This window comes from Petaurus breviceps, unplaced genomic scaffold, assembly GCF_028583685.1.
Source record: "Petaurus breviceps papuanus isolate PSGF00001 unplaced genomic scaffold, PetGlider_PUasm1.0 551, whole genome shotgun sequence".
NCBI classification, from domain to species: Eukaryota; Metazoa; Chordata; class Mammalia; order Diprotodontia; family Petauridae; genus Petaurus; species Petaurus breviceps.
Window position 1 is genome coordinate 8,465,082 of NW_027186372.1, and position 17,983 is coordinate 8,483,064.

Here is a 17,983-nt window from a genome sequence, read left to right on the forward strand (position 1 = left end):
TATTACAGGTCTGTGCCCATTAAACACGACTGGTACATTAAGAAAAAGAATAAAAGGGAAAGCAGTAATATTCCAGGAGCTGCAGTGGAGACTTCAGGGATCACCAATCATCCAAGAAGTTCTTGGGGTTTTGGAGATAGTGAGGTGGCCAGTAATGGAAAGGAAATCCTAAAGTTAGGGGAGTGCTACAAAGGAAAAGTGGCAACTAAAATTCTATAGGAGACATAGTGCTATGGTATTGTACCAGCATGCCGTGGGGCTGTTTACCATTTTAACTCTTTTCCTTGGCAAAAAGTCTTTTGAGAAATTAAAAAACGAGAACTCATTCCTATTTTTGGTAGTTTGAAGTCACTGGAAAAATTACATTAGTTATTACTGAATTTAGCTTTCACTTTTTCACTGGAATAGATCCATTAATAATAATAACTGATGCTCTATCAGTTAATATATATCCATAACAAGAACAATAAGTGATGTTTATAAGTGCTTTAAAGTCCGAAAAGTACATACATCACTTCATTTGTACTAGAAAATGAAAGCCAGCACTTATATATGAAGAAGATTAAGCTAATGTAGATAATTTAAGTGTGTTTCTTCTGCTGCTGCTGCAATGCCCTTGGTTTTAGCCATTCTTAATGTGCCCATCCTAATGAGTTGTTTTACTGGTGCCTGATGATGCCCTGGCATTCTTTCCTAGACTTCCCCCATATTAGTAGTACTTGTTTGCAAGTCAGTTGGCCAGTGTTAATGACAGATAACTGGCCCCATATATAAACTGAATAAGACAGCCACACCAGCACTGCACTTTATTGATTTGAGTTAGCTGGCCACAAAATATGTAGTATCCACTATTTTGCTAAATGAGTCACCCAACTGATGGAGAAACTTGGGTCATCTTGGAAATGCTATTCTTGAAAAAAAAAAAAGTAGCTGCTGGTACCCGTGCTACTTCTGGATGTTGGGAAAGCTATCTCAAAAATAATGTAGTACCAGTACCAAAGTAAAAGTGTGTACTCTAGAGTTCACTTCTTATCAGAAAATTTGACCAGCATAGGGTTGGAGGTTTTGTTTTTTTTTTTAAGCAATTGGGGTTAAGTAACTTGCTCAAGGTTACACGACCAGGTGTTTCTGGGTGGGTGCTAAGTGTCTGAGCCCGGGATTCGATCTCCAGGTCACCCCGACGCTGGAGCCGGTGCTCTTACTCGCTGTGCTACCTGGCTGCCCCTGGGTTGGAGTTTTTAAAAAATATTTTATCCTCAGAAGATACATATGAAATAACAAGATAAGATTCTAGATATAGCAGTGCTTTAGGAATGGATCACCAATGAAACAAAGGCTTTCTTGCTGTCATTGTAGTTCTGCTTGGTTAAATATGTCACACTGATGGATGTTAGAAGTCCCAAAATAAACTTCTTATATTAATTTCTTTGATGTAAATAGGATTTTGACAAATTTAGAGGCATCCAAATTTTGTCCCAAAGCCGTGCAGGCCAAAGCAATGACACCGTTTTTTTGCATCTAACATGCTACCATGCAGTCATCTTTTGAAGAGTACCAAGCAGTGGGCTGGGTGGGAGATTAGTGGAAAAGAAGGAAGTGACATTTCTCTTTCTTTTCTTTTTTTTCCACAGTGTAACACCCTTGAGACGCTTATAGCTCTCATTTGAATTGTTTTTACTCCAAAAAGAGGCAGAATAACAATTTCCTATAGGCATAGTGTTTGACAGTGTACAAAGTGCTTCATATTCATTATTTCTTTTTAACTTCATCTTGGGAAGTAGGCTGGACAGGTCCATACTACTTGTTTTTCAGAGTGGAGAAAACAGACATAGAGAAGATAATTCAAGTGTCAAGGTCCAAAGTTGTGTAACCAGTAGCTAGTAAAAATGGAAGGTAGAGCTGGGATTAGAACCTGTCTTCCAAATCCTTGCCAAGGGCTCTATCAATGAATAGCTCAACCCATGCATGTAATAACTTCATATATTAAATCTTCTATTGGAAAGTAGTAGGAAAAAGGATGGATATCAGTTTCAACTTATTTTAGTTTTTCCTTTTTATATCTCCCAGTAGTTATGCAGAGAAGGCAATTGAGAGAGTAGTAATAAGGCTATATTGTTATTTCAAAAAACTCTTCCCCAAAGTTATGGAAACCCAAGCTGGACCTCTCCCTCTTTACTTGGCACGTTTAACTAATGGAGTTAGTAATTTGGGGGGGTTTTATTATCTTTACTTATCTACTTTGGAAGCTGGATGTTTTGCCTTCTTGTGTCTTTGAGGATTAAAAATCACAATTAACCCTAGATTGGCTGATTGAAAGGAACTGTATCCATCTCATTTCCCTCCTCCCACCTTATTTAAAGCTAATAAAGTTAACCTGTGTAGAGAGGTGAGAAAGTAACTTACTATATTTTTCACGACAATTTTCTCTTTTCCTCTTGATGCTTAACTAAAATAAGAGAGCTGGCTGTGTATTGTGGCCTGATATTTTTCCAGACAGTAATTCTGCAGGGAGAAGCATAGAGATTTCCTCTTTGAAAACCTGCTAGGAAGGCTTGATAAAATAAGCCAAAGAGATGTGAATGGTACCTAAATATTTCTCTGTAAAATAGAATTTAATTAAGTACAGTTAAGATTTCTTTAATTCTTAATTACTAAGTCTTCAGAGATAAATAGGGTTGGAAGGATATAGAAATAAATAATGTACAGCCCTCCTGGGGAGTGAGAATTAGGACAGAAGTTTTTCCTTTTCCTTTATTCACTGAGGAGTGAATTGGCTTTTCCCTGCCTGCCTTTTCTAGAAATGCCCCTCAAGAATTCTTCAAGTTCCTTGTCCCATAGCTTATGAAACTAATTTTTTTTTCTTGCTGTAAGAGTAAGTCCTGCCTTGCTGTTTGTTGGAAATCCTTTGGAGAGAAAATGATACCATGATTGATATTCACTCAGGATTTTTGTGATATCTAGGTTGACTGAATAAAAAAAAATTAAGCCAGTAATATATCCAAAACATTTGACTAAGTACTGAGAATACAAAGACAGACAATCCTTGTCCTCAAGAAACTTACATTTTAATAAGGGGAAACAATAGACAGAGAGAGTGGTGAGCAGGGAAGGGCAGATGCACTTTTGGTTAGAACAGGGGTTCTAACCAAATCAGTTCTTAACCTAGGATCCATGTGTAGATTTCTAGGGAAGCTGTGATCTTGGATGAGAAAAAACTTATTTTTTTAACCGTTGGTTTCCTTTGTGATTCAGTGTGTTTCATTTTATGCATTTAAAAACTTTCTGAAACAAAAATGTTTAAGAATTTTATCTAGAAAGTTGTGAAAATGTGAATGGTGCCTTAGGGAGAGAAAGATTAAGTCTTTCCTGGAGCACTGCCCAGGTTCTTTTTGATTAAGTTTAGAACAGGAAAGGAGTAATGATAAGAGAGTAAGGGTATTTAGTACCCTGGCAAGGCAGATGGTGAGAAGGTAACTGACAAGCAAAACTCAATATTGGGTGTTTTTGAAGGAACCAAGTGGAAAATACCATTTGGGGAAAATACCAAAGATGTCCATAGCATAGACAGGAATTGAATGTGAATGTAAAAGAAAGGAAATTGATGGATACTGTCACCACAGATCCATCAAGATAGGATAATACCATATGTTAGTTTCCAAACACTGGCTTCTAAGTGAGGTGCTAGGACCCCCCCCCCCCTTCTTTGATAGGATTATAGATTTAGACCTGGAAGGCAAGAGCTTGGAAGCCATTCTCAGTCCAGCTCCTTCATTTTGTAGATGAGGAAACAGAATCAGAGAGGTTGGAACTTGCTCAATGGTAGCACAGAATAAAGACTCAAATACAAGTCTTTTGCTTCCCAAATCCGGTGCTCTCCCTTTAATTTCTTTCTTCATTTTTTTTAAAGCAGTTGGGATTAAGTAACTTGCTCAAGGTTACACGGCCAGGTGTTTCTGGGTGGGTGCCAAGTGTCTGAGCCCGGGATTCGATCTCCAGGTCATCCTGATACTGGGGCTGGTGCTCTTACTCGATGTGCTACCTGGCCACCCCTCTCCCTTTAGTTTCAATCATGTATGTAGCCCATAGAATTAAGGCCTTTTAGAACTGAAAGGGCATCATTTCCTCGTATAAATTGAGATCACACATAATTCTAATGGGTAATTAGGTGGTTCAGTGGATAAAGTGCTTGCTGGGCCTGGAGTCAGAAAGACCTCAGTTCAGATTCCAGCCTCAAGACACATACTAGCTGTGAGACATCGGCTGTAAAATGGAGATCGTAACAGCAGTATCTACTTCGAAGGGTTGTTATAAGGATCAAGTGAGGTATTTGTAAAAAATGTTTAGCACAGTACCTGGCACATAGAAGATACTATATAAATGTTTAATCCCTCCTCTTGCTTCTTAGAAGTACCATTTGCCTCCTTCACTAAATTTTGAACTTTGATTAGTACTGAATTTTTAGAAAGAAAAATAATCATGTATAAGCTTCGGTTAATGAGTAGTTATTGAATGGAAAGGGTTTTCTAGTCTTTGAATATTGTAGATTGGATTCTTCCGTTGCAGGGGGGATAGAATTAGGTCTGTGATGCCAAATGCAAGCAAAAAATGGAGGCCCCTTTAAACCTTACATAACTTGCAGACTGCACACTGACCTAGAAAACTAGATAGTAACATTATCTATGTTCCATTGTATTTTTATTTGGTTTTGGTTCAGTCAGTAAATATTTATTGAGCACCTACTGTGCTGAGCACTGGGACTGCAAAAATAGGCAAAAGACAATGCTTGCCTTCAAGGAATTCTGCAAAAATAGGCAAAAGACAATGCTTGCCTTCAAGGAATTCACAGTATGTGGGAGATAACATGTGAACAAATACATACAAAGTGAACTACATACAGGATACATAGGAAATCATTAGGAAAGACACTAGAATTAAGAGAGGTTGGGAAAGGTTTCCTGTAGAAGTGAGGATTTCAGTTGGGACTTCAAAGGAAGTCAGGGAAAGCTTAGGCAGAGATGAGGAGTGGGAGCGTTGTAGATACGGGCACAACCAGAGAAAATGCCCGAGCAGAGAAGTGGATCGTCCTCTCTGTGGAACAGCAAAGACCCCATAAACAGTACATGGGGAGGAGTTGGGTGTGAGAAGAATGGAAAGGTAAGAGGATACTAGGTTATGAAGGGTATAGGAGCTCTTTGTTTTCTTTTTGGAGGGAGAAGGCAGGGCAGTTGGGGTTAAGTGACTTGCCCAAGGTCACACAGCTAGTTTTTTTTTTGTGTGTGGAGCATTTTGTACTTGATCTGTAGAGGTGATAGGGTGGAGTTTATTGAGTAGGGAGGTGACGAGGTCAAACCTTATGATTTAGGAAAATCTCTTAGAGGCTGGAGGATGGATTGGATTGGGGAGAACTTGATGGAGACAGACTTATCAGCAATAGTGCAGGTGTGAGATAATGAAAAATGACCCCTAGGCATTGGGAAGATTGGTGATATCCTCTACCTTAATAGGAAACGTAAGAAGTAGGGATGGTTTGGAAGAAAGATAGAGTTCTATTTTGGACATGTTGAGTTTAAGATGTCTTCTAGACATCTACTTCAAGATGTCTGAAAGAAAGTTTTAGATGGGAGATTGGAGGTCAGCACATAGACATAGGCAGGATAGATAAATTTGAGAATCATCAGCATGGATATTGTAATTAATGGAGCTGATAAGATCATATCAAAGAGAGGAGGGTGATCCATATGGTCAAGGGCTGCAGAGATTTGGCAGTTAAGAAATTATTGGTAACTTTGAAAAGAGCAGTGTCTCTGGAATGAGACTGAGAGGAAAGAAAGTGAAAGTACTGTTTGTTGAAATGGCCCTGGAAGCTGGTTTGGCACCTTTGAATTAGATGACCCCTGATGACCTAGGATCCATGGCCAGCTTTCCCATCTTCAATACTTTATTCAGGTCCCTAATGATTCTGAGGGCCTTATCACAATTGTATAGTATTACATTATAGAGCTAATATTATTTTTCTTGTAAATAAACCAGACTGTTATTGGTTGACGCCTATGTATTCAGCCAACTTATCATTATCTGTACCAATAAGGATTTGACCCCTTTCTCTCCCCTCTCCCCCAGTGCTTGTTAGACAAAAAAAAAAAAGAACATAGTTCCTACCCTGTGGTAATACCTATTTCTCAGGAAACAAGACTGATCAAAAAAGGGACTCCAAAATGTACTGTCATTTCCAGTTACTGGGCAGATAGATTTGGATGATCAGAAATCACAGATAATATATAATAATAGTTTCTTACAAATAAGATTTGTAACTTGCTATTTTACTTAATCCTCATAACAATCCTGTGAGATAGGTGATATTATTATACTCTTTTTAGAGATGAAGGAGCTGAGGTTAAGAACTTAAATGGCTTTCCCAGGCTCATACAACCAGTAAAAGTCTGAGGTAGGAGTCAGATTCAGGAAGGACTATCCACTGAGTCATCTAGCTGCTGCCTGTAAAAGTCTGAGCAGCACTGAGGACTCCTCTCAGAAATAGAGGCATTCATTTATAATTAAGAAAAAAACTCCCTCCCTTCCCCAATCTACTGTCAATTGAGCATGCTCAGTCTTGAAAAGAGTGTGTGCCTGTTTGGGTGATAGAACTGCCAGCCCAGGAATGCTGAAAAAGAGAGCATGCCTCCCAAACCTGCCCACCCATTCTCCAACCCCAAGCTGGATGGCATGTGTTAAGCTGCAAACTGATTATGCAATGGCAAATTGGCTGTCTTTATATTTTTTGGTAAAGGGTGTAGAAATGCTTGTTGATTTTAGTTGTGTGTGTTTTTTTTAAATTAATTACTTGGTAGATATGAGTAGCTGTCTAGAATTGAAAAATTCAGCATAATCAAAATAACCTTTTTCTCCCTTAGAACACGTCAGTTATGGAGGATCAGAATGAAGATGAGTCCCCAAAGAAAAATACACTATGGCAGGTAGGAGAAATGCTTACAGATGAGATAGTGAATTGAGCCTTTTTTTTTTTTTACTTTTCTTTCTCTGCATTGTACTCTACCATTTTAAGAGAATATCCAAATTCCCATTTGTTTAGGAAAAGGAGGGGATTGGATTAGGTGATCTCTGTCCGTTTCTGAATCTGTCATCCTATTTAAGGATCAGTTAAGAACTCTTTGGAGTTTTTCAGCAGTCTAACTGGTAATAGCCTCAGATATTCTGTTCATAGATCTTTTTTTTTTTTAATTTTTTTTCCTCATAGATCTTTTAAAAATCAAATACAGTCACAAGAGCCACCAAAAGTTGATTAGCAGTGGTATTTGGCTACTGACTTACCACATTTCTCTTCCTCCTTCTGTCTTCTTCCTCTGTGATCCTCATTCCCTTTCTTTTTATATTTTTCTTCCTATTCCTTGTTTGAAGTTTCCTCGTTTGTGCCGGTAAAACTCTTGGACATTGCTTTGGTCATGACTCTGAGCTAAAGAGGTTTCTGACTCCAATGTGAATGAAGGAGACTTTGTTGTGAAGTCCCATGTTACTGGAATTCCTAGCTCATGCTCCCATTTTTACACAAACAATATCTTTCATCATGAATAAGATTAGCAATAAAAGAATTCTGAACTCTGTACAATTTAAATGAGGAAAGCAGATTTGTAGCAATGTAGCACGATGACAGACTTTCATACAAAATTTGATTATTTTTTAAACCGGCAGGAATTCTGTGGAAGTAGGTATAGATGTAGATATAAAATGTGGGAAATAAGCTGGAGTAATCCACCAACACAGCTGGTGGAAAGATTACAGGGTAACAGAAATTTCAGGGGCACAGAGGACAAGGAGTCTTCATGTCCTCCCCTTGCATTTTTTAGATAATGTCAGATAACTTGCACAAGGCCACAACATGGTCAGTAGGAAAGCCAGAATTTGAACTCAGGTCTTTCTGACTCCAAATGAAGTGGAAAAATCCGGATTTGATATTCCTGAAAATTCTTTTCCCTTATTTTTATATTGTAATTTCAGAACTATTTTATTGTCATTTCTGCTTGGTCTTTCAGTTGACGGTGGTTTCTATCATTTTAACTCTTACTCAGCTAGTAAAATGGCTAACAAGCACAAAAACATTCTAAGAGCACAAGGGACCTCAGTGATTTTCTCACCTATCTTATTTTAGAGTGAGTTTTCGAAAAATGAGGCTTAGCTATCCTTTAAGTTCACAGCACAAAAGATTTTAATTATCAGCTCCATGCTACCCTCTGGTGGTGCCATTGAGTCCTTCCTTCCCTCATCCAAGGGAAGGAAAATAAAATCTATAGGTTGTAATATAGTATTAGAAGTGTCTCTGTAATAAATTCCATAATTCCATAAATTCTACAGTGAGAGAAATGTCCTCATACAGCCAAACATGGTTCTCGAGGTAACCCTAATAATAATGATGAAAAATAATTCATATATGCAAACCACTTTCAGAATTCCAACAAGCCTGGGAGGCAGGTCATATGAAGTATAATTATCCCCCTTTTATATATGGAGAAAGCTAGACTCAGGGAATTAAAGTGATTTTTATAAGTAGGTACCAGAGGCTGATATTCAAACCCATGAATTTCCTGTCACCAAGTCCATTGATTGCTCCTTCCGTAATACAACAATGCATCCTCTGATTTATTGGAGACCACTGCATCCGGTACCAGATGGAAACTCGTGATTATAAGGCTAGGCATATACATTTATCAGTGTAGTGTAGGTTTATGAATCTCCTTTGACTGTCTTTAACAGAGATGTGGATATTCCACTTTCCACATAGCAGATATCTCCTCTCTGGGATGATTTAAATGCACTCCTCTTTAATAGAAACAAGAAGATAGACTTGTTAATCCCTTTAGGGTCTTTCTGGACATGATATTTAAATTAGTTGGTATAAGTCCTAATACCTAAAGGAAACTCTAGGTCTCTATAAAATTTTATGTTCCTCCTCATGTTCTGAAATAAATAATTGAGATTTGGGGGAAGGGGAAATAGTTCATATATACTTGTAGAAAAGCAGTTGACTTCAGGATTTTTTTTTTAATGTTTGGAAATGGGGCGGCTAGGTGGCACAGTGCATAGAGCATTGGCACTGGAGTCAGGAGGACCTGAGTTCAAAACCAGCTTCATACACTTAACACAAAACTAGCCATGTGACCTTGGGCAAGTCACTTAACCCCAATTTCCCTATGTTTGGAAAGAATATTGGATCTATATTTCCACACAAAAGTTCAGAAAGGTTCAATACAGTATTAGCAACAATTACAATTTGAAATTTATATCTCTTTATTTATAAATTAGACAAGTATTTTGATTCAGCAGTTCAAATACAGAAATGCTTATTTAAAATTCTTTTTTTTTTTTTTTTAAAGCAATCAGGGTTAAGTAACTTGCTCAAGGTTACACGGCCAGGTGTTTCTGGGTGGGTGCTAAGTGTCTGAGCCCGGGATTCGATCTCCAGGTCGTCCTGACACTGGAGCCGGTGCTCTTACTCACTGTGCTACCTGGCCGCCCCAAAATATTAAAATTCTTGTAACACTAATGATTTTATCCAAGTATTTCTAGTTAGTGGCTACTAAAATCTCCTCCAAAGTTGTTTAGTAGCTTCTATCACCAGTTAATGTCAGCATTTACTAAGCAGCAGGCACAGGGGATGTGAGTGCCAAAGAAGCAATCCCAGCTTACAAAGGGCTTGCATTTTAGTGAGACAAGCACATATATAAATATGCACAGCATAAACATGAAGTGAATACATACACACACACACACACATATATGCATGTGTGCACATACACACACACAAGCTATTAAGTGAATAAGTAAATACAAACAAGAGGGGAGGGAGAGGTCACTCATAGTAGTTTAGGGGCAGGGAGAGCACCAGTACTTGGCAGTGGGAGGTTGGGGTGGCAGGAGAGGCTTCATGCAGAATAGACTCTTAAAGCTGGAGGTGAGGAGGGAGTGCATTCCAGTCATGTGGGTCTGCCAGTGCAGAGAGGCATAGGAGGGAGAGAGGGAGAGAGAGAGAGAGGGAGAGAGAGAGAGAGAGAGAGAGAGAGAGAGAGAGAGAGAGAGAGAGTGTGTGTGTGTGTGTGTGTGAGTGTGTGTGAGAAAAAAGCTAAACAGAGGAATCTGTATTTTATCTTAGAGCCAATAAGAAGACACTGGAATTGCTTTACCGTGTTTCCCCGATAATAAGACCTATCCTGAAAATAAGTCCTCCCCTTACTGTGTAAGATCCCTCTAAAATAACCCCTCCCGAAAATAAGCCCTATTGAGATTGCTACTGTAGTGAAGATGATCCCCTGCGCTACATGCTACACGCTACATTACGGTACCCTCTGTATACACCGTCCCCGTCCCCCCCCAGGTGAAATGCACGCCGCGCTCCAAGCTGCATCCAGTCAGAGCTGCAGCAGTGAGCGCTGTCATCCTGTTCTTCCCCAGTGATTTGCTTATTGAATAAAGGTAAATTTTTTGTTCACATTTACCTGTTTATTAAAATTGCTGTCAATGTTCATTAAAATAAGCCCTCCCCTGAAAATAAGCCCTGTGGTGTTTTTCTGTCCAAAAAAAAAAAATAATAAGACAGTGTCTTATTATCGGGGAAACACGGTAGGAGGGTAAGTCACATGGTGAGACAGGATTTAAGGACAGTGCCTTTGGCAGCACGGTGTAGAATGGAATAGAGACAGGAGAGACTAAATAGGAGGATATTGCTCCTCCAAGGAGAGGTGATAAGGTAGTAGCTGTGGAGGCTGGAGAGGAGTTGGAAGCCACATAGGTCATGAGGGTAGAAATGGCATAATTGGGCAACTGGCTGAATGTGTGAAATAGTGAAGGGGCTGATGCTGAGGTTACCTGGAAGACTGAAAGGGTGGAAGTGCCTTAGTATAATCTGGAAGAAAGTCAGATGTGGGGGGAGGATAATGAGTTCAGTTTTGGGTATGTCTAGTTTGAAATATCTCTGGGCCATCCCATTTGAAATGTTCAGGAATTTGGCTCCCTGGAGCTAGAGACTAGAGCTGGACCTATAGTTATGTAACTTCTGGGGGCTGATGAGATCACCAAGGGAGAGAGTATAGAGAGAGGTGGAAAGAAGGTCTGGGACTTGACCTTGGCAAACACCCAGAGAAGAAGTAGTCAGGCATGCTTTAGAAGGTAGAGGGGGCCGTGTCTGGTAGAGAAGAGATAGTAATCTTGGAAGAAAGAGTAGGTGGGGAAGGAGGAAGCCTGAGAAAAGACTTAACAGATCTGGCATTTGAGTTTGTCAGCTAGCATTTATTAAGTACCTACTGTGTGCCAGGTTTAGCACAAAGTGCTGGGTATCATGGGTTACTTTGGAGGGAGGAGTTTTAGTTGAGGGATGAAGTAGAACCATGATGAAGTAGTAAAGAGTTGAGGAGCGAGCCAGCAAGAGGAAAGGAGATGAAAGCAGTGAGTATAGGCCCAGCTTCTTCTAGGAGTTCCTGCTGAGAAAGGAGGGTTAAAGGATCCTACCCTGAAGGGAGTTAGAGGTTAGTGAAGGTTTTATTTTCTTTTGAAAGATTAGAAGATGGTTGAAAAATTTGAGTGGAGACAGAGGTGGGTGGATAGGGATGGGGAATGTACATTTATCTAGCAATTTACTGTATAACAGGCCCAGTGCTAAGCACTCACAACAAAAGGTGCCATTCTCTCCCTTTTACAGTTTAAGAAACTAAAGCAAACAGGTTAAGTGACTATCCCGAATATAGCTCATAAGTGTCTGAGACTGGATTTGAACCCCAATCGTCCTGTCTCCAGGCCCAGCTTCTACTCACACTTGCCACTAGTGATAGAGGATTGATTCAGGATGCAGTCTGCTGGAGAAGGCAGAAAGGAATGGGATCCAGTGCACTTGTAGAGTCATATAAACTTCATAGGATTTAGAACTAGAAAGGGAACTTGGGCATTATCTAGTCTGATCTCTTTATTTTACTTGTAAGGAAACTGAGACCCCATACAGCTGAACACAGTTGTTCGAGGTCATAGAAATGGTTAATAAGGTGAACTGAACAAAGGCTAGAATATAGGAAAAGCCAGGTGTGTAGACTTGACTAAGTAGTTAAGATGTTAGGCTTAATCTTATGGGAATTTCTGGCATAGCTTTGAGTCCTACATACAAGGTCAGTTTGGAAAAGCAGTGACGTATGGTGAAAAGGGGCCTGGCTTTGGAGTCAGAAGAACCAAATTCGGATCTCTGTAGTAGGTGCTTACTGGTTTTGTGGTCTTGGGTGTAATGGCTAACATTTCTATACATTTTGCAGAGCACTTTGCCTATATGATTCCACTTGATCCTAACAATAACTGACTTGCTGAGGGTCACACAAGTGATAACTGAAGAAATTTTGAATTCAGGGGTCCCTAAAGTCCAGCACCTATTTATATAGCTCCTACATGGCAGGCAGTATGTGAAGGGCTTCACACACACACACACACACACACACACACACACACACACACACACGCAACCAGAGGTTAAGTGATTTGCCTAGGATTACCTAGCTAATGTCTGATGCCCAATATGAACTTAGAGCTTAGTAAACTCTAGGCCCAGTGCTCCAATCTACGTCTGAATAAGTATTTAATTATTTTTAGATATGTTTATATATATATCCATAGCTTGATTTATGAATGCCTGACTTTTAATTCTTAATATAATGACCAGATTGTTTTATCATCTTTTAATTTCAACTTGTAAACAATTATTTTGCTATAATTAATAAATTGCTATTGTTGGGGAATGAATCGTTTTTGGTAGACAGACCTCTAGGATTTCCTAATTTCTGCCTGTGAGCATACAGTAAGAGTGTGTGTACACACATACACGCATACACTTGCATATATGTGAATACACATATACACACACATACATAGATACATGCATACATACTGGGTCTATATCACACCATTCTGTGTGAGATGGTTTTTTTTTCTCCCAGTTTTCCTCTCAGTCTCAGATATTCCCCAAGGGCTGGGGCTGTGTCTTCTCAGACCATAGGATTTGTTTTCTGTCCTCCCTTCTTCCCCTCTTCCCTTTCTGCCTCCTGAAAAAGGTTCTGGCCAGAGGGTGGTGGGAGGCTTTTAAGCTCCTGGTGTTTACAACTAGATTGATGAAGCATAATTAGAGCACGGATGGGGTTTGTTGATCTATTCTCCTTTGGTGCCTAACCAACTGCCTCTCCCCGGCTCCCACTCCCCTCTCTATTCTTTCCCCCTTTTACATCTAACCTGCCTTTGTAGGCCTCTGGCTTAGTACCTGCTTGGCACTTAGTAAGCCCTTTTATGCTTTTTGATTCATTCACTTGAAGCTGTTATATAAGTATTCGTGGTATTTTAGCTCAGGATTTACAGAATTTCCTCACAAGTTTTTGGATACACTATTCATTTTAGTAAGTTGAGGGATGGATGTGTATGTGTTTGCTTGTTCTTTGAAATAATTTAGGTCATATGAGAAAAATTGCTTCAAACTTAACTGGCAATTTACTCATTGTGATGATTTTTGTTTTTCTAAACTAGATAAGTAATGGAACATCATCTGTGATAGTCTCCAGGAAGCGACCATCTGAAGGAAATTACCAAAAAGAGAAGGACTTGTGTATTAAGTATTTTGACCAGTGGTCTGAATCAGATCAGGTTGAATTTGTGGAGCATCTGATTTCACGAATGTGTCATTACCAGCATGGACATATTAACTCTTATCTGAAGCCCATGTTGCAGCGGGACTTCATCACTGCTTTACCAGGTAAATATATGTATATCTAACTCTCTCTCTCTCTCTCTTGAACCAGGAGGTGGAGTTCTCTGTGTTTTGCAGTGTGAGTGTTAAAAACTTTCCCAGTTGTTTTAATGTTGTTTACATTTATATTTTAAGATGTGAAAAATTAGAGAAATTTAAATCAAGCAAAATATACAGTGTATTTTAGGTAATTTTATCTATGATTAACTATGAACCATATAATATCCGAAGCTCCTGAACCATTTGGCAATTATTTATTGTTGTTGTGTCCAACCTTTGGTGACCCTATTTGGGGTTTACTTGGCAATGATGGTTTACCATTTGCTTCTCTAGTTCACTTTATAAATGAGGAAACTGAGGCAAACAGAGTTAAGTGACTTGCCCAGGGTCACACAACTAGTAAAGTGTCTGAGGCCAGATTTGAACTCAAGAAGTTGTCTTCCTGACTCTGGGCCTAGCATATTTGTGCCACCTAGCGGCCCTGCCCCTACTAGCTCCTTAATGATGAGCAAGTCATTTAACCTCATGAGACCCCAGGCAACTTTGTATAGGTTAGTGTCCTTTGCAGATTGCAAATATGCATTGGGAGATAGTTTTCACACCAGTGAAAACAGACCCATATGCAAACACATGCACACAACAAGTCCTGATGTCTCCAGATGTACTGCATCAGAATTTGGGCTTGAAAGTTGTGATTTAGTGACAGGTTTCTCTCAGCCACTTGTCTGGACTTCTCAGAATGATCCCAAAGTTCAGGATGCTTATTTCCATGTAAAAGTTCAAGAGCTTCCTTGATAAGGGCTCCAGTGAATTTGTGTGCACATAGTCCTCGAACCTTCTTCACTTTAATTTCACTTGGATCAGTTTCTTTGAGCACCTTATGTTGCTTCAGAGGCTGAAGCATCAGGCTGAAAGATTCAGGACAGGAGCACTATTGATCTATGCATAAAGTAAACCTGCAGCTTCCATCGCAAGGCTGGGGCCAGTGGAGCAATTATACCTGAGGCAAAGACTGCGTTATTCTGGTTAGCCCCTTGCTTTCACAACTGGTGTTTTATATATATGTATTGTATTGTATTGTATTGAATTGTATTGTATTGTATTTAGAGTCCACTTGCCAGTGCGGATAGTCTAGCTGTCCGTGGTCCTTAGGACACCTGGACTCGGGCCCGGGGCACTTAGCACGAGTGCTAGAGCAAGGTTCTCTTCAGTAGGCTCCTGGGACAGCTAACCCTAAGGCCTGTAGGCCCTAACTCTGGCTTGTCTCACAATATGCTGACTCTTGGATTTCCAAACCCTTTCTCCTTCTAACAGATTTCAGTAAAAATACTCGTTGCTCCTTTTGTTAAAACACAGTGCTCCTTGCCCCATTTCTTCCTTCCCTGGAAAAGCAGACTGTGTGACCTTTTTCCTCTGCTCCTTCCCTTACCCTCCCTAACCTTCTACTGTAAGGGGAAGGTAGAGTCTGCTAGAATTTGATGGGCCAGCTGTTATTCAAGGTTGTGCCTTTTCCTGCTTTGGGCAAAGTTAAATTGTTTGACTTTTCCAGATTTGGGTTAAAGGGTGACACAGCCTGCATTTATTAGGCCTCCACAAGGTGGCAGTGTTGCGGTTAGCCTAGTGCGTGCCCAGTACAGATTTAGAGGTGGTCGCTTCTCAGGGATTGTCTCTAAGAGACGCAGCACGGATGAACCTGTGGCTATGTGTGTAAGTATAGTAAATGTCATTGCACAGGGGTCAAGTTCCATTGTAACGCCAAGGCACTGTCCAGATCCTTTTGTTGAATTGGAAGTTTGTGGTGTTGGATACTGGAAATAAATGGGCCTTTGGATAAGGACTGGAAATCTTTTCATTATGCAGATGTTTTTGTTGTAATGGCATTTGTTTTAATAGGATTTGATCTGAAGATATATGTATGTATATACATCAATATATGGTGCACATATGTATCTAATTGTGGAGGACAAGCGGGCCAAGTTGATCGTGTTAGTGTCTAGTAGACTTGGATTAAAGCTGGCATTATTTCTTTAGTACAGTTTTGGCCCTGGTACAAGACCATGCCTTAAAAATATTAGGGGGAAAAATATGTCCATGTGTATGTTCATATTTGTGTTTAACATCGTGTTGGGGGATTTGCTAATCTTTATCCCACTGTGATTTTTAGATTTTACTGACAAATCTCAAACTTGAATTTAAAGTTTATTGAAATGGATATGAAACCTAGACTTTTTATTGTGAAAATGATTAATTTTATATAAATGATCCTCATAGCTTTGGCTTGTTAATTCTCAGTCTGAATATCATACCTGTCAGTACAGGGAGAATGGAAAATGTTTGTGGTCTCTGGCTCCCTTTTGGTTTGGTGGAGAAGCGATAATTATGGTACGCCTTTCTTAAAATCATGGTAAATGTTTAGTCTGCAATGTCAATTTCTGCAGGCTAAGTTTGTGGTTAGCAAGAACTGTTGTTAAAAGAAAAATGTATGCCATTTGAAATAGAGGCAGATTATACTTTAAATAGAGGTGATAAGGTTTTGCACACAAATTACTCAATTTGTGTATATCAGCAAAGAAAGGATCTTAAAATTACTGACCCACCTAGCCACTGTCTTATCCTTCTGCCTTAATCCAGAGGAGGGATAGAAAGCAGATGTCAGGGCTCTGCTTAAGACGGGATGGAGCAAGGGGGAGTGGGAGATATGGAAGAGTCAGAGCAGTGGGAGGGGGGGTGGGGTCCAGGGCCAGTTAGTGGAGGAAAGAAACACCTGGTTCTCCAGAGGTAATGAGATTTATTGCTGGGCTGTTTGTAATTGCTTGCCTAGTATTTTCCGTACTGATTTATTGCAGCTTCAGAGAGGTATGTTGCTGTGTTTTCGATGATGATTCTCAACCGTTTGTACTTGTTATTTGATAGAAAGAAATGGTGGGGTTTTTGGCTTGAGTACCTTTATGCCTTCCCCTTAATTCTTGGGTTAATTTATTCCAGGTTTAAATGGATCTAACAATAGAGTGTTGCTATTTGAACACATTTATGTTAAGTTTAGAGTGTTCCCAATTTTGAATTTCACAGCAAGATGACTATAGCAAGATGCCTTTTAAAGTGTCTGAGAAGGGGGGAGGGGGCGGGGACTGAGGCACGGGGCAGGGAGGGCAGAGGGTGTCTTTGAAGCTGCTTTCTGCAGTGCAGCACTCCACCAAAGTTCTTTGAAATGTGTTTCTAAAATAATAAATTTTTTTGTAATTGTATGATCTAAGCAGCTGCTTTATACCTAGCTTTAGTCAAGGGCATTGAACTGACATTACCCATTTGAGTTTCATTTTGACACAGTGTTATTTACATATTAAGCTTTGAAATCTTTGCATTTTAATTGTTTTAATTTATTATTGAATTTCTTCCAAACCTTCATCTGGTGCCAGTAATCAGCAACAGCAGCACTTCTTCAGCATCTTACATGGTATTGCTGCCTGATTTTCCCAGGCCATGATGCTGTCATCTTGTTGCCTTGGGGGGAAAAAAAAGAATGACATAGTAATGAGTGCCAGATGTTGTTACTTAGGAAAGTGCTTAATTTTAGCACCTCAAAGGGTTTTTATTACAGGCAAATTGGGCACTGCCCACCTGGGGCACAACCCCACTCCACAAGACAGAATGAATCTGGGAGAACACAATGGCAGCAGAACTGTCAGGCCCCTCTGGTTAGATCAGTGGGGCCATGAAGGTTTCCCAGGATGGCTTGTGGGACAGCTATTCTACTTTGGGACTGGGTGGTTTCGACCCTACACCAAACATAAATATTTTGTTCCCATATGAAGGGATACAGACTCCACTCCAAGAAGACAGTAAAAAGCAGTACCTATTCACTCTGAAGGAGCTTGCCATTGTTGCTAGGATGATCTTTTCTCACACAGGAACTCCTCCTGTGTGATATGACCTATTAATGTGACAAAGATCTCTTCGCCTAGTGTGGGAAGTCACCCTTTTGACCCAGGGGGTCTGCTACATGCACCCTTTCACATGGAACACATTTCAGCCATTTCCCCACAGTTTCTTCCCCTATCCACCCAGCATGTTGCCCCACAAAGTAGAATGCTGAGCAGTTAATGCCATTTCATTGGTAAGGGTTCCATTAGTAAACTCTTTATAGGAGCTGAACAGAGAAATGCAAGTACTGAATTTCTTTCTTAGGTTTTTATTCAGTTTATTTCATGG

At 39.8% G+C, this 17,983-nt stretch overlaps 1 protein-coding gene across 8 annotated transcripts in view; it reads left to right on the forward strand.

Annotated features, from left to right (window-relative positions):
- Window positions 1-17,983, forward strand: part of FBXW11 (F-box and WD repeat domain containing 11) — a 91,090-nt gene that overhangs the window by 48,127 nt on the left and 24,980 nt on the right. For 5 of the 8 annotated variants that reach the window (XM_069102369.1, XM_069102370.1, XM_069102373.1 and 2 more), the window contains 2 exons: window positions 6,912-6,974; window positions 13,555-13,780. In XM_069102369.1, the coding sequence (XP_068958470.1) occupies window positions 6,912-6,974; window positions 13,555-13,780 (289 nt within the window). The remainder of the gene's footprint in view (window positions 1-6,911; window positions 6,975-13,554; window positions 13,781-17,983) is intronic. The other 3 variants (XM_069102371.1, XM_069102376.1, XM_069102375.1) reach the window with 1 other exon arrangement.